This window comes from Lynx canadensis, chromosome A1, assembly GCF_007474595.2.
Source record: "Lynx canadensis isolate LIC74 chromosome A1, mLynCan4.pri.v2, whole genome shotgun sequence".
Classification (NCBI taxonomy): Eukaryota; Metazoa; Chordata; class Mammalia; order Carnivora; family Felidae; genus Lynx; species Lynx canadensis.
Window position 1 is genome coordinate 129,328,837 of NC_044303.2, and position 26,882 is coordinate 129,355,718.

Below are 26,882 nucleotides of genomic sequence, written 5' to 3' on the forward strand. Positions count from 1 at the left end.
TAGTTTAATATTGACCAGAGTTAGCACTTTTTGATTTATACTTTTGGTATCTTATAGCTCAGTCTTGTCATAATGATAGATTTTGGCCAATCCCCTCTTTGGGAAATACTATATTTAGGCGTGGGTATTGAGCCTAGGGCCACTTTAGTGTTATAAATTTAGAATAAGCCTACTGTTTTTATTATAATTGGCTGTGGAAATAATTAAAAAGTTAAAGGAAGTACGTTTATCTTGATTTTTTTTAATGCTGTATTTTATACCCAGGTGTGGTAGCTAACTTGTGGCATTTACTCTAGGAATCTACAAAAATATCCTAATATTTAATTTTGTGAGCGTTTTATGAATAACTTGTGGCTTTTGGAAAATTGATGCATAAAATACTTCAAAATCTGAAGATATTTTAAAGTTTACTTACTCATTGAGGGGGAGAGAGAGCGCGCGCGCATTGTCACGAGTTAGGGAAGAGGAGAGAGAGAAGGGGAGAGAGAGAGAATCCCAAGCAGGCCCTGTCAGTGTGGAGCCTGATGTGAGGCTTGAACTCCTGAATTGTGAGATCATGACCTGAGCCAATGTAGTGTGTAGCATGTTGACTGGCTAATAATTCTGAATTGCATATTTGAGAGTTGGTAGGACAAAACTGAAGAGTTCTCATCCCAAGAAAAAGGAATTTGTAACTATGTATGGTTAAAATGTTAAGTGGACTTACTGTGGTAAGTACCACAGTATTTATATGTAGTACTTACTTGTAGTACCTACAAACACCGAATCGGTATGTTGTATACCTACACCTGAAACTGATACAATATATGTCACTTATACCTCAATAAAAAAAGAAAAACTCAGATTTGATTGTAGTCCATTCATTTTTCACAGCTGTATTGTATTATACTATAGGAGTATGTCACAACTTAGTCTGTTGCTGATGGATATTTGGGTTACCAGTTTTATAACAAAGCTGCTTTGAACATTATTTCGTGACTCTGACTTACAAATGGGCTCGTATTTCTTCAGAGTCTTCCTTCGTACCCTTTCTCTTGGCATGACAATCCTCTTAATCTTTAAATTGAAATACTAAGAATCTCTATATTAAAGTGGCCCAAACGATCTTTGTGGTTTAGATATTTGTGACCTGTTTGCCAGGGTCTCAGTAACCATACTAAGTAACCATACCAAGGTTTTTTTTTTTTTTTTTTGAAATAAGTTGAGATTTACAGAAAATTGTAAACATAGCAGAGTTCCCATTTGCCACTTACCCAGTCTTCCTTAAAGTTAATATATAACCCTGCTATGTTAATCAGAACTAAGAAATTAACATTGGTACAGTACTATTAAAGTACAGACTTCTTTCAGATTTTTCCAGCATTTCTACTAATGTCTTTTTCCTTTTTGAGTATCCATTCCAGGCTACCATAATGCTTTTAGTCATCGTGTTTCCTTCATCTCCCCTAATCTTTGACAGTTCATTGGTCTTTCTTTATCTTTTGAAGAGTACTGGGCAGGTAGTTTTGTAGAATATCCCTCAATTTGTGTTGTCTGAAGCTTTTCTCATGATGAGATAGAGGTTGTGCATTTTTCAAAAGGATAGCAGAGAAATAATAGTGTTATACACTTCTCATTGCATCACTTTAGATATCCCCCTGAACAGTGTGAGGAGTTGGGGGGGATACGTTGATATCCCCCTGAACAATGTGACTTACTATTGGTTATGCCGACCTTTGTCACTTGCTTAAGGTGATATCTGACTAGTTTGTCCATTCTAAAAAGCCACAGTTTTTTGTTTTGTTTCGTTTTGTTTTTGCTTTTCATTAGAAAGGAGTCACATAAAGTCCAGGCCACATTCAAGTGGAAGAGAGTTAAGCTTCACTGCCTGGAGGGAGGAGTATCAAAGATTTTGTGGATAGGTGCTAAAACCACCACAGTTACCTGTCTGGAGGGGAGCTACTTTGAGGCTATCCAAATATTTTGTTTCTTTTTAACGCTTTCCCCACTAATTTTACTATTGTCAGTGTATCTTGCACCAGATATTACTGGGGTTTTCTAATGATGGTTTTTATTTCTTTCAGTCTTTCAACATTATTAGTTGGAATTCTTCTAAAAGGAAGATGTGTGTCCTTTAGTTAATTAATTAAATTAATTCAGTAATTTTTATCAGTATACTTACTTTTTGAGTTATGTAATACTATAAAATTATTTTATTTTGTTGCTCAAATAGTCACAGCCTGGCTAAGTGGACTCTTTCAGGATGTGACAGTTCCCTCAAATTTTTTTTAAGCATTTCATTTCTGACACTATTAGTATTTTCTTCATCTCAGATGTAGAATAAGCTGTTTTCCCAAGAAGTTTTGGTTCCTTTTGTTGGAGAATGGTATTTAGAAACCAAGATCTGGGTGTGCCTCGTTGTCTTAAAACAAAGGTGTTTGTCTTAAAAATCATAGAGCTTTCTTATGTTAGACTTAATGTATGTTTATCTTAAAAATCATTTTTTTCCTGAGACAAAAGTGGGATTTATATGGTGACAGGTAGAAGAGTTAACTCTTATTACTATTGGCAGTAGTGATTAAAGCAATCAGACATTATACCACATATTTCTAGTAATGAATGAAAAATATCTTTAGAATTTACCTTTTTGAGCTCATGGCACTTTTATGGAAAACTTGAAAAGTAATGTATTCAGTTTCTCTGTTATTTTCTATCTGGGATATAATTGAGAATAAACAAGGACAAATGGTGGGCTTTTGAAGCTACCAGTCTAAATCCACCAATATCCCCAGACTGCAGCTTAAGCGCTTAACGCACAAAAGAAAACCTCAGGCCTGTATTCAGACGTCATTTACTCTTATTTATACACAGGTCTACAGACGATGGTTATCTAGTTTCCAAACTCCTAGAGGATGTAAACCAGCATTTTAGAAGAAGGAGAGGGGTTGTAAGTATTAAGTAAAATGTCAGCATGAGAAGGGGCAAGGGAGGAGAGAGAAAAAGAAGCAGACCAGGCTCTCAGCCAGCAGGGCAGTACCTTTTAGCTCTTCAAGTCTTCAGCTAAAGGGCTAGTAACCGGGCTGAGTGAGGCCTTGAGGGCATTACTGGGAAGACATAGTGTAGTGAATGTTGTTCTAATGATGACCTTGAATTGTCAAGCAAGTGTTAAATTAGATTTTTTGGATGCTGTTTAGGAAGTTATGAAGTATTGATAAATTTTTGATAGATGAATTTTTGATAAAAATGAAAATCCTTGGTTTTTCCAGCTGAACCTTTGGTTCTGAAGAATTAAGAGCCAGAGTTTTGGAGCATACAGAACTGCTATTTTAGTGAGGTGATGATCATGAAAACTGGATTCTTGTTAATCTGATTATGCTAGTTTCATCTTCTCTTAAGATATCAACTTTTCATTTCTGATTTTCTCCTTTAAACATAACAGTATGTCATTAGGTATGGCTGTCATTTTTATATTAGGAGAATTCAGTTTCTCAGTAGGATTTAATGTATCAGAGGCATTCTCAAAAATAATGTGTAAATATAATTCTTATATATTTATTTAGGGGGAAAACCCCCAACATTTGTTTGAGGAAGAATCATCAAAGAGAATGAATTAGGATTCTTCAGTGTTTTGGAACTTCTAAAATATTAAGCCTAATGTTTCTCTGGCCTGCCTAGATTTTTCATTTTCTTATTTAATAAAATGCTGAAATTTGATGTGTGTGTAAAAAAAAGAAAAAGTCAACTTAGATTTGTGCTCCTTGTAGTCTTGTAGAGCTGTTTCCAAAGGGAAAAAAACTATTTTAGGCTCAGGGTAACTGCAGACAATCCCCAATTAGTTTATAAATGGTCCAGGTGGAGTTTGGAGTTGCTGGGGAGTATCACTGCCCCAGAGAAGATTCTCTTAGCCTTTTCAAAATGGAGGGAGGAATAAGGGAATGAAGCAAGGTACAAATGTGTTTAGCAAAGGTTGAAAGTGTGTAAAGAATTTGAAAGAACGAATGCTAGGAGAGGGAGAGAAATGAAAGAGGAGAACGACCAGGTAGACTAGTAAAAGATACTGCTGTGGCTCTCATTTATCATTTATCATGTCTTTACTTCTTCCATATTTTGTGGTCCTAACATTTATTTGTAGGTTTCTGAAGCAGGGACATAGATTTCTGTTTGGCATGAGACGCTTCTGACTACCTTTTTACATAAAAGGGGCAAATTTTATTTCAACCTTAAATAGCAGAATTCATACTCTACCAGAGAAATTAATTTGAATTATGATGAAACATTTGTTTAGCTAATGTATTTGATTTACAAATGTAGGGCCATTTGCCTTTTCCTCGGAATTTGAAAACTACCACGTAGTTCATTCCTCAGGTATTTTGTTTTTGTTTTACATTGTGGAGCTTTCTTTGACAATATATATCCAATATATTTGTATTTTAGGCAATTAAAGTAGCTTTTTATAAAAAATATTAATTCTGTTCGATTAAACAACTAGACCACATGTCTTTGGTCTCTTAGCTGTTGAAGTACTGTATTTTTGTCTGCATTTAATCTATATGTCATTTGAGTTTTATGATGCCTTGGATCATATACATGATGTGTGTTATTCCTCATTATTTTTCCCCTTTAACTCCCGTTAAGAATCTGTTGTAGATTTATTCTTGTTTCATCATTTCATGCCGAGTATTACGTGGGCTATATTTACATTTGAAGTCCCCTATTCTCATGAATGGACAAAATAGCCTCTTGAGCCTGGGTAAGTTGGTTGCCTCCAGGTATATGGATACTTGCATAGGTGTTCCAGTTGCTTCTAAATGTCTAAATTCTTTAGAAAAGTCCTTGTAAGTCCATTGTAAACCAAAGAAAAAAGTAACTTGAGGCACAAGTCTGGATTTTCATTAGTTATTTTGAATCTGAGTATATATGTTTTGGTTGTTTTTCACTCAGAAACTAAAGTTTAGAATTTGAGGGTCTGTGGGGAGATCTACAAGGATGCCCTTAAACTAAATAAATGAAGATAACAGATCTTGAACTCTGAAATACTCTGAATAGTTTTGTGCATATTTGGGGGAAACATACATTGCCCTTTTTCAGATTCTCAGAGGATCAGTAATAGCTCCCTACCCCCCTTCCCCCCAAAAAAGACAGCTAGGGACCATTGATCTAGTCCTTCAGCCTCTTTTTGCAGATATGAAAATGAGGCCAGTGACTGAAGGTCAAATAGCTAATTAGTAGCAGAGCTGGCATTAAAACTCCAGTCGCTTTCCCAGGTCACTTCTTATTCCATTATACTGACAATCCTTAGACACATTATTTTGATTCTGAACCACATTAATCCACTGTATACATAATTGCTACTTAATTAGTACTCTTTAAGATTTGAAGCCATTTGCATTTATATTTTCTGTTTAGAATGAATGGTATTCAAAAATTTGGTGCAGGAGTTCTGTTACCTATTTAAAATTCTTATTATTTTTAATCCTGAAGTTTGGATTATTATTCATAAAGTTTCAGTTAACAGTTACTTGATGTTGAAAAGAAAATTGTGGCTAGAGCTCCTGGCCAGTACCTGTACTTTTCTGATTCTTTCTAGAATGTTAACCAATACCCTGTCCAATAGAAATGTTCTCCAGTCTAAAATGGAATATATCTGTTCGTTTACCTTATAAAAACTTTGTTTTCAGAAGCAATAAATACAACCAAGTTGTTATTTAAAATAGTGTATATTTATTATTAGTGGCACTTTTGCAAGATCTTGAAAAAGTCATGCATAAACAGGGTAATTATCTATAGTAAGAGTTTAATTCTAACTACTTCACATATGTTTCCTGTGTGAGGCACATACAATCATTTGTTTTCAGACTTCGCTATCTTGCAGCTTCTCACACTAGAGCAATTTGGTATAGAGCATTCAGATTTTATTTAATCGCTCTACAAAAAAAAAAAATTTTACTTTTTCATTCATTTATTTGTTCACTCAAATACTGAGTACATGTCCTGTGCAGGCCCTGTTCTACATACTTCTGAGTGCCATCAGCATCTTAACAGTCCTTCCTTCATAGGACACCATGTACTGTTCCTTTGTATTATGGAATAAACTCTAATACAGAATTTGCATGTTAAGACTCTTTCAGGTCCTCTCTCAAACAGATGTTTGAGCTTTGCCACTCGTGTTTCTAGGATTTGGAGGTAAAATATCATAAACACTTTTCTTAACCATTTTGGGTTGACAGTGTTTAGTATTCTGGTTAATTGAATATTAATAGGTATTTCTAGTTGAGAGAATGCCAGATGAACTTTTAAGTGTAATTGTGTACATAACAACATTGGTGTGCTTTCTTTTGTATTGTGTTGTAAGAAGACTGGCTTTCAACGATAGGCTTACTTTTCCCCATAAATGAATGGTTCTTTAATAGTAGAGGGGGAATATTGGTGATGAGGCTTCTCCAACCTTTAAGCCACTCATGTCTGAGTTGGCTTAAACTCCTGGAGAAAAAGTAACAAAAGCCTGTCAGTTGGCTCGTTCTGATTTATGATTCTAAACTCTGAGTTGAGCCTGTAGTTTAAGAAACCCTATTGCTCATCTTGAACTAAATACATTTTTTAATTTTCCTATAGCTGTTCTAGACCTTGTACTACCATTCTTCTTTAAGAAATGTGGCATTTCTAATTTTTTAAAAATATTTATTTATTTTTGAGGGAGAGAAAGAGTGTGAGCGGGCAAGGGGCAGAGAGAGAGGGAGACACAGAATCTGAAGCAGACTCCAGCCTCTGCTCTGTCAGCACAGAGCCTGACATGGGGCTTGAACTCACAGACTGCGAGATCATAACTTGAGCTGAAGTTGGACGCTTAACCAACTGAGCCACCCAGGCACTCCACTACCATTCTTCTTTAAAGTCCTAGTAAATAAAGTTCAGTAGGACTCCATGTACTGTTTAAGTTCTTAGAGCTCTTATTCTGAATGAGCTACATTCTCAATCTCTAAAAGGGTGGTGCTGGATGCAACTTAATAGAAATTTCTCTGACATAAGGGAACACCTCCCCAAACCCCCACCCTTTGATACCTTTTAACATATATAACACAGTTTGGGAAATGTCGGTCTGTTCTTCTTATGTATTTCTGAATTCAACCCTGATCTGACTTCAGAGGTGTAAATTGCCCAATAATCCAGTGATTTCTCAGAACTGGAGCCCATGTGTTATTCATGGATACTTCTCTGGAGACTTGTACATTGCCTGTTACCAAGTTAGGGGATTAGGGAAGTGTTGTTGAATGGTATAGCCCCTCATGTTCTTAATTAATGGATGGGAAGGGAAAGAATACTACTGCCCTTTTGGTGGTAAAGACAGACGGGATGATCTAATCCATTTGTTTCATTTCATTTTTAATGGGCTTTCGTGTTTTTATATTCTATATTGTATACATTTTGCATAGATAAACTTTACCTGTATTTATACAATCTGAGATTTTTAAGATTAGATTTTGATTTTAGATCTAGAACACAAAAAGCTATTATGCCTTAAGAATATCAGTTATAGGCAGATGGTTAAAAATTATGTAGTTATTGTTCACTTTTATATTGAATTTCGAAGTTTTAAAAAATTCTCCCACACGCTAGTGACGTATATACATAGATGCAACAATAGTGGTATTTATCCTTTTTGTTGCTCCTTCCCTGAGCCATAACTTCTAAGTCCTTTGAGAAGACCATTGCTTCAACTTTGTGGCAGCCAGGGTAAGTCAAAGGTCTTGGGTTGAGTGAGCGTGACAGCTACCATCCTTCATCTTGCCGTGGATACTCTCCATTACTGCTGCCAACCTTCCTAATTTTCTAGAAATCATCTAACATCTATTTTCCTTATTTAATACACGAGAAAAGAAGAAAGAACAAGAAATAGATTTGAAGCAACTTGCCCATGGGGCTGACATTAGCTAATGGCTGAAATTAGAACCAGGAGCCCAGTCTCTCTGCCTTGTTTACCTTGAGTGCTGAAGTCCATCTTCTTCTTTGGAAAGTGGCTGAGCCACGAGGAAGGCTGAGCATCCATGGGTTAAGGAGAGCCTGGGAGTGTCCTGTTGGTAAAGTAGGCTGGGCCAGGTAGTAGGGCAAAGCTTGACTGATGATCACTGTCACTGTTTACACTTGGTGTGTGGTCATTACCAGGCACCCAGAACATGTTTTGGGCATCCTTTATATGGCAGATTCTTTCCTCAGGAAGACTTTAAGCACTTTTGCAATTTTACTGAGAGCACTTTTTTTTTAATCTCTTAAGTAATTCGTCTTCACTGTAGAAATTTTAGAAAAAAACACTTCCTCCACACCAACCAAAACAAGGGAAGAAAATCATCTGTAATTACACTGGGCCAAGATAGGAATGGGAATATCTTAATAAATTTCATTTACATTTTGAACGGGTGACCAGTCCGTCTCTTTGCTTCTCATTTATCACTATGTACTTAAGAAAAAAAACAAACCACTTAGCCAAGGTGTAAACGCATCTGCTCACTGTTCTTAAAGACACATACATGGAGCAGAAAGGATTTTCTTCTCAGCTGGATCTCTACATACAGGGAAATAATAATACTTACAGCTCTGGCAGGGCTAGTGTTTCTTAGGATTCTTTGAAGAGGGCATAAGTTCTAACTTCACTCTGCTTGTCAGGCCATAAATTACCGGGAATGAAAAGCTGTGGTCACTTTTTCTTTCACAGTAAGAATTGCAAGTTTCCTTACGGTTGCATCCAACTTTGAATTAGTCTCTAGCTCAATGACAAGATGGACTTGAGCTGTGAAAATAATTTTATATACAGTGACACAGAAGGCAAACATTAGAAGTAAAAAAGGTGTTTTACATTTTAGAAGAGAGATCTTCAAAGATAGGATTGGAAAATTACTCACTGAAACTAGAAGTTACTTTCAGATAAAATTAATACGTCTTCTAATTTTTCTTCTTTTCTCTACTGTTTGGAATCAAATCACATTTTAAGAATGTCCTATGTAAAATGTGGACAGTTTGAAAAAAATTATAGCAGTTCCATTAATTTGGAAATATGAGTATATTAGAATTACTACAGTAACAACAAACCTTTTGCACGTTATTGTAATGGAAATGCGTCTTCTAATTTTTCTTCTTTTCTCTACTGTTTGGAATCAAATCACATTTTAAGAATGTCCTATGTAAAATGTGGACAGTTTGAAAAAAATTATAGCAGTTCCATTAATTTGGAAATATGAGTATATTAGAATTACTACAGTAACAACAAACCTTTGCACGTTATTGTAATGGAAATGCTAGCATGCTCCTGGAAGCTTGGCATTTCCAACAGCTTGTATACTCGCCAAAGGGCTAGGGTTTTTTTACACTTGTTGGAAATGCCAAGCTTCCAAGAGCATTACATTTCTATTACAGTGCTGATGATAGCAGGCATTCCATAAAAGGAATCCTTGTGGTGGTTAACGTACATTGTCAGTTCTACCACTTAGAGCAGTCCTGGAAGGTAAGGTATTATTAATCCCTTTTAATAAGAAAATCAAGGCTAAATTGCTTGTCTAAAATTGTTTAACAGAAATGTGTTGGAATTGGAAGGAAATTATGAAGTCCTACTTCACCTTTTGTTTTCTTGTACGTTCTGTTGCCTCTGACTTCTTCTTATTGAGTATACTTTCCTGTAGGCAAAAAATATGTTACTAAAATAGTTGCCAGTTTTTTTCTCATTAATTGGATTGCTTTACATTAAAAATATGTTTTATTAATGTTTTATTTATTTTTGAGAGAGAGGGAGAGAGAGCGCGCGCACACGCACACACCGGTGGGGGAGGAGAAGAGAGTAAGGAAGACACAGAATCTGAAGCAGGCTCCAGGCTCTGAGCTGTCAGCATAGAGCCCGACGCAGGGCCCAAACCCATGAATTGTGAGATCATGACCTGAGCTGAAGTCTACACTTAATGGAATGAGCCACCCAGGTCCCCCAGATGGATTGTTTTGAATTCACAAAGAGCCATCAATTATGATGAATCCATGGGACACTGTGAAACAATCTCTCTGTAAAAGTAAATACTCTCTGATTTCTAATTTTTATGTTTTAATTATGATTTTGAATGAAGGTTTTACTTAAAAAATTATGAATATTATGGAATTTTTTTCATTTTTTTTTCTTAATGCTGAGACCATTTAAATATTCCATACCTGTCTTCTTGGAATGAGGAGCATGTAGTTTACATAGTAAGCTAGAAATTGTTTACGTTCTTTATATCACAAGCTATATATTCTTTTCTGTTCTCTTTACTGTGTTCACTTAAGTATATTTTTGACTAGAAAAGACTTGTTTAAGCTTTAATTCTAATCATCATGGTTATTGGTTCTCTGGACCACTAGCAGCAGCAGCATCACTTGGGATGGTGAAACGGGCCCAGCCGTCTTGTTGTATAATGAGTTTGCCAGGTGATTCTGATGCACATTCCAGTTTGAGAAGCACGATTTTGTATGTTCCACATACCAAGAGCCTAAGAGGATTTGTGCATTCTTTCACCTAACAAATGCTTCTTGAGTGTTTCCTTCAGGATAGTCCTCTGTGATGAAAATACAGCAGATATCTGCTGTCTTAGATGGTGTCACAGACCTCTGTGTCTCGCTTAACTCAGTGTAAGGGGAGAGTGGACTCCCAAGTTTATAGTATCCTGGGCTTGAGACCAAAGCTTTTATTTTTTCTATTTGTGACTTCTGCAGGACAGGTCATGCATTGCTTGGAAGAGCCCCATCACTTCCTTCATTTGACAGTTACAAGGGCCTGGCCTGTTGCAGGAGCTGTGTTGGATCTTTGGGCTACATAGATGAAAGACAGTGCCCTGCCTCCAAAGGTCCTAAACCTTAACACTGTTTACTGTCTATATCTATTAATTTGCCTCCCTTCATCCTTTTAAACCACTAATGTGTTGGCATGGAGAGATTTTACTTGTGCAAATTTATCATTTGGAATATAGAGACCCATGTTCCTAATAGTCCTACAGAGCCCTATCTAATCCAGAGTGTGTTCTATCACTGCAACTCAGAGAGAACCTCAGTTTGTAAAAAGGGGAGGATGATTATAACCCACTTTGCAGGATGGTTGTGAGGTGTAAGTGTATCAGATTCTAGTCCTTAGGCATTAGGAATTGGTGAGGGCCAAGATGTGTGGGCTCATGTTGGGATTGAGGGCTCAGGCTGGAACTTCAGGGTGTGGTGGGAGGGTTTTGATCACTGAAGCCTGCAATCTCCCCTCTTTGGTCTGAGCAGACTTTTCTCCTTACCTCTTGGCTCTGGTAAACAGCATTAGTGTCTAGAGTTTCCCCTTTCTTTCCGCTTCTAAAGCAAACAGCCAAACATTTCTGAAGGTTGTTTGGCTGTAAGCAACAACAGGAAACAAACAGGTAAAAAGGATTTTCTGTCCCCTCTTGATTTAGGCCTGGACCCTGGGAAGTAAGACAAAGGTGTTTAAAGGTGCTAAGAGTTGGTGTTTGAGCACCAAAGGGCTCTAATAAACTTAATCTGTACTTCAGAAGTTGAGGACCCAGGTGAGAGACTAAGTAGGGGAGGGGAAGAGGAGGAAATACCGAATTGTAGGGGTGCAATGGCAGGGGTATTGAGGACTATGCAGATGGATCAAGGGAGCCTGGCTGATCTGGCCTTTAAGAAGGGTGGAAGGCTAGAACTCCTTTGCTTGTTAGAAAAGGTTGGCATTTAAGAAAGTGGAACTTAAAAGATTGGGGCAAATAATTTAAATTCCTAAGCACCTTGCAGCTTTACAGATGTGCAAATAAATCAAATTCTGTTAATTTGTTTACCTCCCCCACCATCCCCCTAATTCTCAGGTTCATTGATGGCTGTTTCCCTCACATATGCATGTTAAAAAACAGAACCGCATTCTGGAAAATTATGGTAATGGTGATTGTGGGTAATCCGTAGGTACTTCAAGATTTCAGATGACAGAATGATGTGATTTTTTTTTTTAATCCAATGCATTCCCCTTAAACTAATGTTCCTTCTAAGTGTGTATTGCAGATAGCTAAATTAGTAGATACGTGTCTTTTCTTCAGAAATAATTTTAAATAACTAATGCCATTCATATCTAACACAGGTATTGTGATCATATAGACCCTTTTATGAAATGGTGCAAGAATATGCATTAACTAGAAAATAAACCTGATGCTGAACAGAATGCCGCTGGGAACTCTTGGTTGGGCCCATCCAGTGCATGCTCCGTAAATTTTTATGTTGTTTATATGGTGTGCTGTGGTTTACAGTCTGGTCTTTGCATTAATTTGCCATTGTCTTTCTCTCAAATATTAATGAAGTGTAGGAGTGATTCCATCCCAGACAGACATTTTTAAGGTGAACTTAAAAATAAAGCTTTCCCTTTAAAAAATAATTTTTCTAAGAGACTGAAACTGCTTCATTAGTGATTGCCGACAAAATCTCCTAATGTCTCCTAAGCTGTTTAAGCTTAGTATTAGAAATTAGGGCTAGAGAATTTAATTAGCCAGCCCAGAGGATGCAGTCTCTTTAATTTAGGATTTTCCTTTGAGAAAATTATGTAGTTGAAGAAGGAATATCGTATTTTAGACAAGGTGGTTTTTGAGTTGTTTTGTATCTCCATCTTGGGCTCTTACCACATCTGTATTACTGATCTAGAAATTGTGCATGATTTGAATTAAAATTTTTTGTTTTCAAATTGATAATTGCAACATGGCATGTTAGATTGTATACAGTATTTATTAGAGTTAGGAAAGGTGAAAGTTAGGCTTTTGGAGGCAGTGATTAACTCATCTGTTTTACCAAAGGGCACATAATCAAATATGAGTTACTATGCAATTCGCCAATATAATGAGTTTAGTCAACCAGTGAATACTTTGTTATGAGAGTATTAAATGTTGACATTTTTGCATTTTTAGTCTTAGCTTAAAAAATCCAAAAATACCCTCTCATAACCCTTACCACCCTTTCAGCCATAACATTACATTGCCTTGGTTTCTACCTTTAATTTCCCCAGGGGTTCTTTTTATTTAGGAAAAGGGTGAAAAATGTATTTGTGTAAGTGCTACACCAGTGCTTCTGTTAAATTCTTTTTCAACAAAGAATATGTTACTTGAGCGCCTCATGCACAGGGTGCATATTTTTCTGAAAAGAATGTACCCCGAAAGAAGTAGTTTTTAGTGTGTATTTATTTCATGTCTCCCAGTTTATTTTAGCTTAGAAATTTTCTAATGCTTTGAGTTTGTAACGATTTTTCAGTTAACTGAGCATGTACATAGGTACATACATACATACCTACATACATACATATACATGTATATGTGCAAATATATATGCACAAAGTAGCCACCCTTTAGAAATTCTTTGTATATTTTAAAACCGTTGTCTTCCCAGTCTGGTATCATAGGTCTCCTTGTCCCCTTTAAAAATGAAACAGAAATCTAACCTTAGATATGGAAAATCAGTTTTCAAGGAAAGTTCATTGTAGAATGTTAGTGACAGAGTAAATGTTTGCTTTCTAGAAACTTTCATTAATCCTTGTTAATGTGAGATTAATGTAGAGGTTATGAATATGTGTTCATATGTGAGAAATTTGATGTAGTATAAAATACAAGTGGAAATAATGCCATTTAAAAGATGATTTGGTGAAGAAGATTTATCTTTTCTATTTCTTAGCAGTACATTCTAATAGCAGTTTTTTGTTTTTCTGATCTCATTCTTTGTTGTTTTTTTTTTTTTTAATTTTTTTTTTTTTCCACGTTTATTTATTTTTGGGACAGAGAGAGACAGAGCATGAACGGGGGAGGGGCAGAGAGAGAGGGAGACACAGAATCGGAAACAGGCTCCAGGCTCTGAGCCATCAGCCCAGAGCCCGACGCGGGGCTCGAACTCACGGACCGTGAGATCGTGACCTGGCTGAAGTCGGACGCTTAACCGACTGCGCCACCCAGGCGCCCCTTTCTGATCTCATTCTTAAGGAGTCCTTTGCTAATGAGGATTATGCCTATTGATATTTACTGTTTGAAATTAAACCTGAGAAAAAATATTTATTAAATAACAGTAATAAAGTTATTAACATAAATAGCATGCCTTTATGAAAAAACAACTTTAGCCCCCCCCAAAATATATATTTTCATGGAAAAGGTGGCATTGTATTACATTTTTGAAAATCTTTGTAATGTCTGTCTTTATTGGAAGAGATCTGGATTTTCCTGTCCCTATCTTCATTTTGTTGTGATAGCACACATCATGTAGCTTCTGGAAAATTAAATGTGTACACTTGAGAGGGAGAGTTTAAAAGGTCAGTAACGCCGAGATGGAATTATGAAAACAATTTTGATCTTGTAGACCCTGTGAAAGGGTCTTAGGGACCCTGGACCACGTTTTGAGGATCACTGCATTTTAACATTTTAGAAATATGTATGACTGCTAAAAAAAAAAATCTCTTCCCAATTTTCTGGTTTCTCTGTGTACAAAGTAACCATCGATCACAAAATTAACTGTTTATGTGTTGGTAGAACTTAATAGGAAAGGGGAAAGAAAGCTGGTATATAAGCAAAGGACCCTGAAGGGTTTTGGTTTTGTTGTCGAACAGCAGTGATCCCTTTAGTGTCCTCCAACTCATTTACCTCAAACATTCTCAGTGGCCAGGCTTACTTTACAAGCCACCTCTCAAGTGAGAACCACCACCCCCCCACCAGATTTCAGTAGCATAGATTAAAAAAAAAATGTTATAGATGAAGGGATTGTATCTACCACCCCTCTCCTGTTTCTCCAGCTGGGAGGGTAAGGAAAGGGAAATAAAATTTAACGAGCACTTTTACTATGTGCCAGGTGCTTTACGTATGTTATTTCATTTAAATTCCCAAAACAACCCTAGATGGTATTTCTAGCCCCATTTTGCAAATAGAGCAAGACTCAGAGAGGTTAAATAACATGTCCAGAGCACTCAGCATTTAAGTGACAGTCTGATCCCAGTCAAAGTGTCTCTATTACTAAAGCCCATACAGCACTGTGCCTTGGTTTGTGCTTTGTTTTCCTTCACTTTCTGCAGGTTGCGAATGTGAATACTAACGTTTTTTGGGGGCTCCCTGATAAAAACATCGTGATGATAAAACAATTTGCCCTGGGAGGTTTGCTCTTATGGGATTAACTATCTTTGACAGATTGTATTTTGTAAAGTCAAATAAATACTTTTATAAGAAAAGGTTTATGTAAGTTTTTTGATTTTAGTTCTTTGAAAATTAATTGCCCGTGTTTTACTACAGGGTATAGAATTGCCTGCCCCTTTCTTTGTCCTTAGATCTGTCATATAGAACAGTTAGCTATTCCAGAAAGAGAGTTTTTATTTGCTACTCAGTTTGTCATCAAGGTTTGTCAGAACTCCAGAAAGGCAAAGTCCATTCTTAGGAATATTATTTTGTTGCAGGTCACACACTCCCTAAGAGGTAAGATCAGCTTGGGTAGGAGGAAATAAGGGGTGGAGGAAGGATGGCTTATGTAGCTCTCTAGGGATTGCTGAGGGAGTATTCTTAGTTCTCTTGTGGGTGCTCTGGTATGATATAGGACCAACTAACTTAGAGTGTGTTGGAATTTCAAAGGTTTCTCAAATTGGAGATGCCAAAATACATGAGTACACGATCCTGAAGTGAGGCTTGATGGAATTCTTACAAACTGACTCAGTATCGCAGTCTTAAAAAGTATTTATACCAGCTGTCGCGCGTGCGTGCGTGTGTGTGTGTGTGTGTGTGTGTGATTTTCCTGTATTTAAAAGTAAAGCCATTCCCCTTAGTGACATCAACCATCTCAACCTAAAAGTAAGGGGCGGGGGACCCCCTCCCCAAACAAATAAGCCTCAGAGTATTTAATAGCTGTCACAAAGCTGGTCACATTAGAGGTGCAGCTGACCCGAGGGCAAATAATTTTCTTTGAAAAGGCTAGCAGTATAGGAGAGGAGTCCTTGTGATAGCTGATAGTGGAGAAAAGTAACAAAAAGCCCGCTGAAAAAATGCTGCCACCTGCAGTCGGCTGTTACAAAGAATGTTGCCCCACTCACTTGGTAGCACCAATAGTCAGCTGATTAGGGTGGCAGGGTAGAACTTAGAACATTTAGAAATATTTCTAAGAAAAACGTTTGGAATTTTTAAAGGAGTTGGGGGTACTTGAAAGATAATCTAGAATTGCTTAGAAAATGAACATTATTAAACACCTTAATCTTTGATGATATCAGATTAATGAAGTGTTACTCTGTAAGACATATGTATGTTTATGTGCGCTTTCATATATCTCTTGAATTAGATTGTTTTGGAGGCCACAATATTATATGGTTTGCTTTTTAAAAGTCTTTGTGAGAATAGTAAATATTTGTTGTAATGAAATTGAATAATAGATGAGTTTTTCCTTGGGCATAATTTAATGATCGCAGCATTCATTCAATACACTTTACTTCCTTCTGACTTGTGCAGCTTTTTGCAAAAAATTGTTTGAGGGGTTCATCACTTTTCTTAATAAGGGCCTCTTCTTTGGTAGTTAAATCATTCTCTTTTGAAGTACCTGTTATGTTATACCCTTACAGATTAAGTAGTGACTAGTCCAACTCTTAGATCCTCAATTATCTTGACTTTTCCTATGATTGGAAAAGTTGTCCAATATCACTGTCATGGAGAGACAAAGATGTTGACTTGATGGACAAGGAGAGCTATGGTGCTGTGAAGCTGGGAGAGATCAATTTTATAAATGGTCAGTTTATGGTAACTATTTTCCCATAGTGATAACCGGTTTCTTTGTATACAACATGTCTGTGAAGGTAGAAAACATTGAGATCTCTTGCACTGAACGTACAGAATATACTTCAGGACTTTCAGAATTGTCTCTTATCCATTGGGTTTTTTTCTATCTTAATCTGTGCCTGTCTTGTGGATTTTTAATTACTGTAGGCTCATCGTGCATCTGGTATATAGTAAGGTAAGTTTGTCCTTACTATTCTTCACTTTTGAAGTTCTCTGGGTGTTTACTTTTTCTGTGACTTTTTCCTCATGGGAAAATACATTAAATTAAAAAAAAATAGAAGTATATCTACTATGTATCTTTTCTTTAATTGTAGTATTAAAAAAAAACTTCTTGACCAAAAGAGGTAAAGGAGACTGGAATATTCATTCTGAAACAGGGATAATATAATCTCTTTGTAAGAAAAACGAAGATTATCATATTACAGTTCTCTAAATTTCTTACCATGAAATTTAGTAGTAACTTGTTTTTAGAGATTGCTCTTTTTAAATTAACTTGGTAAAACTTATTACCACACTTTTCTCTTTCCTTCTATGTTACTAAATATGAATTATTAGGATGAAATTATATTACTCTGAAAGATTTCTTCTAAACTGAATAGTGAGTAGTGTTTCTTCCAGCTCTCTGGCCTGATGATCATCCCTTGGGGGAGACAGTAAGTAGGGTTCAGGTGCCCCATATGTGAATTCTAGGCATTATCTAGTTGTCATTCTCATGTTATATGTCTGTCATCCCTCTCAGATTTCCCAAATGGTAAAGATCTTTCTTTTTGGGAATGAAGACAGTGTCCTGCTTGATGAGTTTTATTCAAGTAGCATAGATAGTGGAAGGCTGAAAGAAAGTCAAATCCTTCATTCTGGATCTTATGTTTCTGTCAAGTACTCAAAATCTTGAGGTAAATTGGTGTCCTGAAAGTTCCCAAAATTATCTCCTTAAGGTTTAGCCCTTACCTCTGAATGTGGTTGTGAGAGAAGGAAGATGGAACTGAATGGATGTGCCAAAAAGAAATTTGGGGTTAACTTTCCACATACTGATATTTCCACATATGGATAGTGAGAGGAGGTTTTGTCCCCTGGCCAAATAGGCCAGGACCGACTGATGTCAGTGTGGTGGGAGGCAGTTTTCAGTTGGCTGTATGGTTTTCCTAGAGCAATCCAAGGGGGAGTCGTGTGTGTGTGGGGTGAGCGTCTCCTCTCTGGACCATTGTAAGCAGCCACCAAATGACCTCTCGGTCAGGGAGGGTGTGAAGGATTTGTGTGTAGTTCTAAGTTTAAGCTGTAAAGACCCTTTCCCCTTGGTGATTCTGTGTGCCTGTGTGTTTGTGTATGTAAGCATGTTTAATAACCTTACTTCTGTACCAGCTCATTGTGAGCTACTTAGACTGTGGTATATAAGAGATTTGGTGGGCTTTGAAGTTCTACCAATAGGCATTGCTCATAGACATTGCTGTATTGGGGCATATGTTAGGCACGGATTATTAAATTAAAAAAATTATCTGATCACAGTCACCTGGGTGGCTCAGGCGGTTAAGCGTCCGACTTCGGCTCAGGTCATGATCTCATAGTTTGTGAGTTCGAGCCCTGCCCTGCATCAGGCTTTGCACTGCTGGTGTGGAGCCTGTCTGGGATTCTCTCTCCTTCTCTCTGCCCCTCCCGCACTCTCTCTCTTTCTCTCAAGATAAATAAACTTAAAAAAAAACCTTAAAGAAAATTTATCTGATCAGTGTCTGTGAACCACCTGCCCCAGAGTTGCGTTGTTGGTTAGAAGATGTTAGTGGCTGCCTAGAATAAAGGAGGGAAGGGAGGAATTTGTTGAGCACAAAGCCAAGCTGGCCTTGTTTTGTTTTTTTGTGTCTTTAAAGGAAGAAAACCACTGATCTGGGGATTTGTGTCAGGTATACCACAGGTTCAGAGATGAGTGATTATGGCTTGTTAGTGCGATCTAACAACTTCCTATAGGTGTGATGGTGGTATACTGCAATACATATTTTCATATAGATGTGTAAAATACTTTAGCATGTCTGTCAAATACCATTGCTTTTTTCCCTATAAAGTGTGGAGAACAGGAGGCGGGAGGATGTTTGCGTGGTCTGAATGTTTTTACTTGAAAATAAAAACTGTCAATATTTTTTTCTCGCTGCCGTCAAGTACTGCCCATTGCAAAGAATTAGAAATACTTCATAGCATCTGAATGCAGCAGCTAACCTCTCTCCTCCCTTTCTATCACATAGGTTTCCACTTGAGTGGCACAGTGACAGAACCTGCAATACAATCGGAGCCAGAAACTGTTTGCAACGTGGCCATCAGCTTTGATCGTTGCAAGATTACCTCAGTGACCTGCAGCTGTGGAAACAAGGACATATTTTATTGTGCTCATGTTGTGGCACTGTCTTTATACCGCATCCGCAAGCCAGATCAGGTCAAACTGCATCTTCCCATTTCAGAGACTCTCTTTCAAATGAATAGAGACCAACTACAAAAGTTTGTACAGTATTTGATCACAGTGCACCACACAGAAGTTTTGCCAACTGCTCAGAAATTAGCAGATGAAATTCTTTCCCAGAATTCAGAAATCAACCAAGTTCATGGTGAGTATAGACATTCATTCTGTAAGATGTCTTTTCTGTATTCTTTTTCATTTATAAATTCCTTTCTTCTGCATAAAAATGAATTAAATGTGAATTTAGGTCTTCAGCATTGTTCTTAGTAGCCAAGAGAGATTTAAAAAATTTTTTATTATTAAAGTATTGTTAACAGAGGTTTTTAAGTTTAGTTTTGTATCCTGAAACATTTGTTTCGAAGTGTTTTGTGCATTCTACTAGATAGCAAACCTTTTGTGCCCAGAAAAATTTCTCAGTTGTTAAAGGTTGACTCCTATGCTTTTACATTTGGTAAAATTTCATCAAATGTTAGATATTGGTTGTGGAAAACACAAGACTTATTTAATTCACCTTTGTCAGCTTTTATCAGTAAATTAACTTGGATGTACTCTGAATTTTCTTCCCCCATTTTCTTTTAAAATTTATTTTCCAAGAAAGGACATTTCTGACAGGATGCCTCATATTAAGAAAATTAAATTATTCTTAGAAAAATATTACAACTGGGCTGCCTGGGTGGCTCAGTCGGTTGAACAGCTCAGGCCATGATGTTGCAGTTCGTGGGTTTGAGCCCCGCATCAGGCTCACTGCTGTCAGCGCAGAGCCTGCTTTGGATCCTCTGTTGTCGCCGCCCCCCCCGCCCCTCTCCTACTTGTGCTCTTTAAAAAATGAATATTTTAAAAAAACATATTACAACTTGTTCAGAGAAAATTTAGGATATGATTATCACTGTGTAAGAAATCTCAAAAATGGTTTCTTATAAACACATTTATCAGGTGTTTATTTTGTGATTGCAGATATGTTGACTTACAAGAATGTATGTGCAACCTGTCAGAAATACACCCACAACCTATTTCATGGAGTACATTAAAACAGGATAAATAATATGGCTAAGTTATAGGTTGTTATGCTTTAAAAACATTTAGACGTAATTTTAAAAATATTTAAAAATATGTTGAGGAATGTAACACAGTCTTGACTAGGCAACTCTGGGGCCTAACATTTTTGCATTTCTTTAGTTATATTGATTTGAGATACAGGACTCAATCTATTCTTTTAGGTTTCTAAAAAGTCCTTAATTGCTATAGTGAATGTAAATATTTAAGGAAAGGAAGTTTAATATTTATTTCTTGAAAACTTTTAAAATTGTGAGGTAAAACATGTAGGAAAGTGCATAAAATATGAATATGTAGTTTTAATAAAGTGAACCAACAACACAGGTCCCAGAAATAGACTGCTGTCAGCACTTGAGAGGGTTCCATATGTCCCCTTTCTGTCACAAGCTCCTTTCTCTTCCCCATGGTAACTAACCACTGCCTGGTTTTTATGGTAATCACACCTTGGTGGTTTGTGTTTTGTTGTTGACATCATTAAACACTAGTTGAGTTTTATCTGACTTCTTTCATTGGAATCATGTTTGTAAGATTAATGCATACTGTTTCATGTACCTGTAGTTCATTCATTTTCATTGCTCTCGAGCAGCACTGTCCAAGAGAAATATAATGTGAGTCACTTGTATGGTTTAAAATATTGTAATAGCCTATTTAAAAAGAAACAAGTAAAATTAATTTTAAAAGTGATTAATCTCAATATTCATAAATATCAAGTCAACAAAAAGCTGATACATTTTATCCTTTTTTTCGTATTTCAGTCTTTGAAATCTGGTGTCTGTTTTATACTTAAGGCATACCTTAAACCCCCCATAGTCACAGTGCTGCAAGTGCTTAATAGCCACGTGTGGCTAGTGGTTACCTTATTTATTGGACAGCACAACTCTAGAATAGTCTAGCTCTGAGAACATCACCGTTTGTCCATTCCACTGTTGATCGATCTTATTTTGAATCGAGCTGCTGTGAACATTCTTTTACAAGTCCCCGAGTGCTATAAGATACTTTGAAAATGGTTTTTATGTCAGAGGGACACCCCCATAGCCATACTTCTTCTAGTACTCCCCATATTAGGCTCAGTTTTATTAGAGTGGTATCACAAGGTGTGTAAAGCATTTTACTTGGTAGAGCCTGCCCTTGTTAAATACAATATTGTAAACAACTGTGGCACTGAAGTACCTTTGACCCACCAAAGGACATGCACTCAAGGACTCGTTCAGGTAGGCTTCTTCTTTGTCATACTACCTCCCTCAATCTTACTGCTTTGTGAAAATTCAGGCTAGCTAACAATCATCTCAGATTTCTCAGGAGCCTATCCATGGCTTTTTTATTAAATTGTTCAGTGGAGGCAGAAGAATAGGATATACCATTTCTTCAAACTTGTATGTGTTCTTCAAACTTCTATTTCCTCCCCCCGCCCCCCGAATTTATATAATCCATTAGAGTTACTTTGTTCTCTGAGTTTTAGTTTAACCATAGGTCCACATCAACAATCATTTGTTCTGCATGGGTCTTCCTTGTTTTGAAGAATAGCAGCCCCCAAAGTTTCTTGTCCAAAAGCTTTGAAAATTCATTTTTATGTTCAAATAGTAAGACTAATGAATTAATGTAATGCAGAGCTGGGTGCAAGAAAGTGTTCCTATGATATTTATATTTCTTTCAGAATTTCTAAAATAAGAAGAAAAAGTTTTCCAAGGAAATAGCAAGGGCAGAATGCAGATTAGCTTTAGGCTTAGTGTGATTTTCAAATAACTTGTATGAGAACAGCTTAACTAGAGCAGTGAACTTGAGCAGTTTATCCCACCAGTTTCTTCTTCACTTAATTTATCATCAGATTTGCTCCCAGCCTGGAAATGGGCCAGTTACATGAGCTGCCTTCTTGCCTTCTGCCCTTGTATGATACATGGTAAAGAGAAGACAGGTAGGAAGCAGGCCATGACTTTAAGTGACAAAAGGGGAACCCTGGAGAGTGTTATTTTAACTATTAGATCGATGCCTTATTAGAGAGTGGGATTAAAAATATTTTGCAGTTATTTGACCACATGATTTCACCTGCCTCCAAACATCTGTACATAAAGCATTCTCCAAACCATTAAAGCAGTGCTTTTTTGTATGGTCTTTTGGGTGTAGTTTTTCTTTGAGTAGAAAGATGTCTTAAACACAAATATTGATAGAGTTAATTTTTCTTTAAGGAAAAGCATCACTTTTACTTGGCCAGATAATAGAGTTGGGATACGATTTAGTTTCAGTTATCTTAATAGGTATCTTAAAGACAAGTTTGGCTTCCAAATCCTTTTTAGAAGAAAGTCATAATTTAAGGAAATAACAAACTATGTTGGTAACAGGTTATTCATTTTTCTTAAGAACTTATTTATCCTAATGTTGCTTAAAATTCTATTAGTTGCTTTTCCTTATTATAGTTGACCCTTGAACAACATGGATTTGAACTGCACAGATCCATTTATACCTGTATTTTTCCCGTAAATATATGTATAGCACTATAAGCGTATTTTCTATTACAATTTTCTTAACATTTTATGTTCTCTGGCATATTTATGGTAGGGATACAGTATATAATACACATATAAAATACATGTTGATCGACTTTACCTTATTGGTAAGGCTTCTGAAAGTCAGTGGTAGGCTATTAGTAGTTACCTTTTTGTGTAGTCAGACGTTATACATGGATTTTCCACTGTTTGGGGGGTTGACCCCCCAACCCTTGCATTGTTCAAGGGTCACTGTATTTTGGAATATTTTCTTTCTGCAAGAATTTTATCCTGAGGAGTTAAAAGCTTTCTCAAGATGATTTCAGGCATATTATTCCTAACAATTTCCTTTTTAACTTGATATTGCATATTTATAATTGCAGTAGTTTCTAAATGAAGTAACTGAAGAGAATGTGTTAGTACATCCAAGCTCACAGACTGAGCAAAGGTACTTGGAATATAGACTTAGTTATTGTAATAGTTCATTCCTTGTCAGATTTTTTTTCATTTCTTTGTGTTTTCATAACATCCCCCCCCCCACACACATAATTTTGATTAGATTATAAAACTAACTACTGTATGCTAAAAAGTGGCTGTAAGATAGTGATGTTAATGGCCCTCCAGGGAGATTTCCCATTATATCCTGCATTTTTTTTTCAGCAAAATTGTTTGCTTTCAGTTTTATATTCTAATAAAACTTTCCAGCTTCCACATTCTTAAAAAAGATGCTGGTGTCTTCGCTAAGTACTTTTCTAAATTTACTGATTTCCAAGTGCTAGTCCTCTCTCTTACTTAACTCAGACTTTTTTGGTCCTTTACGTTTTGTGTTAAAGGAGGTGTATTACATAGATTGGTAAATCGTGGTGTAGAGACAGAACATCAGACTTAAAATCTGAAGGCTTAGAGTCCAGTATTGTCTCTATTATGTATGCATTACTTAAGTAACCTTGGGTGAAGCTTATTTTTTTCTCATTTACAGTGGTCATGCTCTTCTCTAACAGCATTGGAAGAATTTTAATAAGGAATACACGTATAATAATAATAATAGAAATATTACTGAGTTTACCTCATGTTTAGTGTATCCAGAAGTTCTCACAGAAGAGGGTAGAAACCAGTTGGGAGGGGGGAGGTGAATGATATCACAGTTGGAGGTCATCTTACTTTACTCTGACTTTCTGTCATGTATTTCTTTTCCTTCTACTTTCTCACTTGTGCACTTTGTCCCGCCCCCCCTCCCCTTCCTATGAGCTAGCCTGTAGTGGGCACACTACAGCAAAGAGGGACGGACTAAGCGGAAGCTGGTATTGGTCTTGGCTGGGAGCAGAGTGTGTATGTGTGTGTGTGGGGGTCATTTCAGTGGCCCTTTCACTCCTAGAGCCTGGGCCATCCTAAAAGTAGGGTAGACTCCTCCCTGATATCACTGTCATGTGCCCAGAGATACCATTTCAGTCAGCTAGAAGCAGAAGGAATATATTCACATGTTAGATGCACTTGACACATGACATCCAAGATCTCTTCCACCTCTGATTCTGTGACTTTGGTGGTGGTATTTCTACAGAGACACAGGAAGCACCTGGTATCATACTGCAAAAGGTGCACCTCCTGTGGTTCTACTCAAGTGTGCACTTACGTGTTGTTCTTTGATGAGACATTTGAATTTGTTTGAGCATGGTTCGAATAAAACCAACATCATAAATTCCATTCATGCCTGCCAGTCCTGCTTAACTTAGCCTCCAAATGCCTCTGTGTCCCAGCCATCTTATATATCAGTCCATTCAGCCTCTCTTAGATATTCCAAACAGACAAGCAGACCCACTCAGCAATCCTGTGTTCACTGTGTAGCTTACTTTTAGTTGATTATAAACTCCATCAGGTCCGAAACTATGACCTGTGTGTGTATCTTGGTGGCCTCCCTAAGGGCAGTACTTAAGAAGCAGTAGGCACTCGGAATTTGTTAAATAAAAAGTAACACTGTCATTTTTCGTTCTGTTTTGTTCTTAGCAGGAACTTGGAGATTTATTTTTGTACACATACGTGTTCCAAATCTAGCAGTGAGCGACAGTCGGAGTTGTTTGATGGAGGCCTTATGTCACATCTTTCTTCCTTTTGTTCCCCTGTGGATGGTCATGTTCATTGTAATTGGGCTTGCATTAGCAACCAGTTTTTACAAGTATCCTAGGGAGATAATTTGGTTATTACAAGCATATTCTTTCTTTCGTAGAACACTCAGGCATTGACATTTGGTGAAACAAAGGTATGATCTACTGGTGATTAATACAATTTGCAAATATTCTGTAGGAGAGAATTGAATTTGCTGTCCTAAAGTGCAGCAGTGTGAAACTTAGAGAAATTTTAAAACAATTTTAAAAAAGTATGTTAGAAAAATATATAGTAATATAGAACTGTGTGAAGATAAAAAGACAAATCCAGATTGGCTCCTTCATCAACCAGCTCCTTCCTTAGTGTCTCCAACAGTTCCCTTATCCCTCAAGGCAACTACTGCTGACGGTGTGGTTTGTATTCTTTGAGACAGCTTTCTTTGTGCACACACATATGTAGTTTTTAAAAAACAATTAAAAATATTTTTCTCCCTTTTGCTTTTTTCTCTTAATATATGGTGTATATCTTATGTTAGTACAGACGTGTCTGTTACTGTTTTAAATGCTGTGTAGTATTCCATATTATGGATACATTTAACTACTAACTTACTGAATAATTTTGAAGTTGCTTTTGTTTTGTTTTTGTACTGTGTGCAGTACCACTTCAACCATTGTGTGTGTGTACGTGTGTGAATTTGTGCAAATATTTTTGTTTTTTGGTTTTAAGTTTATTTAGAGAGAGAGAGAGCACATGAGCAGGGAAGGGGCAGAGAGAGAGGGTGAGAGGGAGAGGATCCCAAGCAGGCTCTGCACTGTTAGCTCAGAGCCTGACATGGGGCTTGAGATCATGACCTGAGGCAAAAATCAAGAGTCCTTCTGAGCCACCCAGGAGCCCCTGTGCAAGTATTTTTGAATAATAGATCCTTGGTAGTAGAAATGTCAGAACAAGTGGTACATGCATTTTTTAGTAAGTACTGCCACATTTCCCTCAAAGAATCACTGGGTTTATTTAAAAAAAATTTTTTTTTTAATACTTATTTATTTTTGAGAGACAGAGACAGAGCACAAGTAGGGGAAGGGCAGAAAGAGAATGAGACACAGAATACAAAGCAGGTTCCAGGCTCTGAGCTGTCAGCACAGAGCTCAATGCAGGGCTCAAACTCACAAACCATGAGATCATGACCTGAGAGCCAAAGTCGGACGCCTAACCAACTGAGCTACCCAGGTGCCCCTCACTAGGTTTATTTTTAAGTTTTGACTAAAACTAGATGTTTCTCTAATAAGATTTAATTTTTTTTTTTTTTTTACAAACTTGATGGAATGTATGACCATGTACGTATGACTATCTTCATATGAAAAAGCATTTCACTTCAGCAAAAGAAGTAATCTTAGAACTTCTGTGTCTTCATTTGGAGGAATCACATCTCTAGCTCATGAGGAATTTGCTAGGGTAATACAGAAACAGCCAAGTTACTTTTAGCCCAGTACCCTTCATTTTTTGTCTTTTCACCTCCAAATCTTGCCTTCCCTTATACCATATAGTCATCTCTGACACTGTCTTCACTCTCATGCTTTTCAAAGGATAGCTACCAGCTGTGATCAGTTTCCTCGCTAGTCCTCTGTCCTTGACCTGACCCTAAGTCTGTCCATGTTGGCTCTATGAGCTTCTTGTGCCCTCCTCCCCCATAAATGGGGTTTTCACTTTTTCTGAGACTCTTTAGAGTGTTGATGATCTTAGAAGTTAGCCTATGTTTCCTTTGCTCTCCAGCTCTGTTACTGCGGATAGCAACTGAATCTCTTCAGACCTCAGTTTTCTTATTTGTAAGACATGGACAATAAAGAGTTACCTGTTTTATAAGGTCAGGAGGGTTAAAGGAGTAAATTTGAATTACTGTTATCACTGTCATGGTGATGACTCAGTTGACATGAGTCTTCAGGGCAGTGAGAGTTGAGGAAAATATTTGTGAGCTGTTTTTTAAAATTTTTTTTTTTCAACGTTTATTTATTTTTGGGACAGAGAGAGACAGAGCATGAACGGGGG

General features: G+C 36.9%; 1 protein-coding gene across 3 annotated transcripts in view; it reads left to right on the forward strand.

The window, feature by feature from the left end:
* ZSWIM6 (zinc finger SWIM-type containing 6) overlaps positions 1-26,882 on the forward strand; it is a 198,999-nt gene that overhangs the window by 104,394 nt on the left and 67,723 nt on the right. For 2 of the 3 annotated variants that reach the window (XM_030321626.1, XM_030321635.1), the window contains exon 2: positions 19,001-19,357. In XM_030321626.1, coding sequence (XP_030177486.1) covers positions 19,001-19,357 — 357 coding nt within the window. Of the gene's footprint in view, positions 1-9,910; positions 10,026-19,000; positions 19,358-26,882 lie in introns of those variants that run through there. The other variant, XM_030321644.1, reaches the window with a different exon arrangement.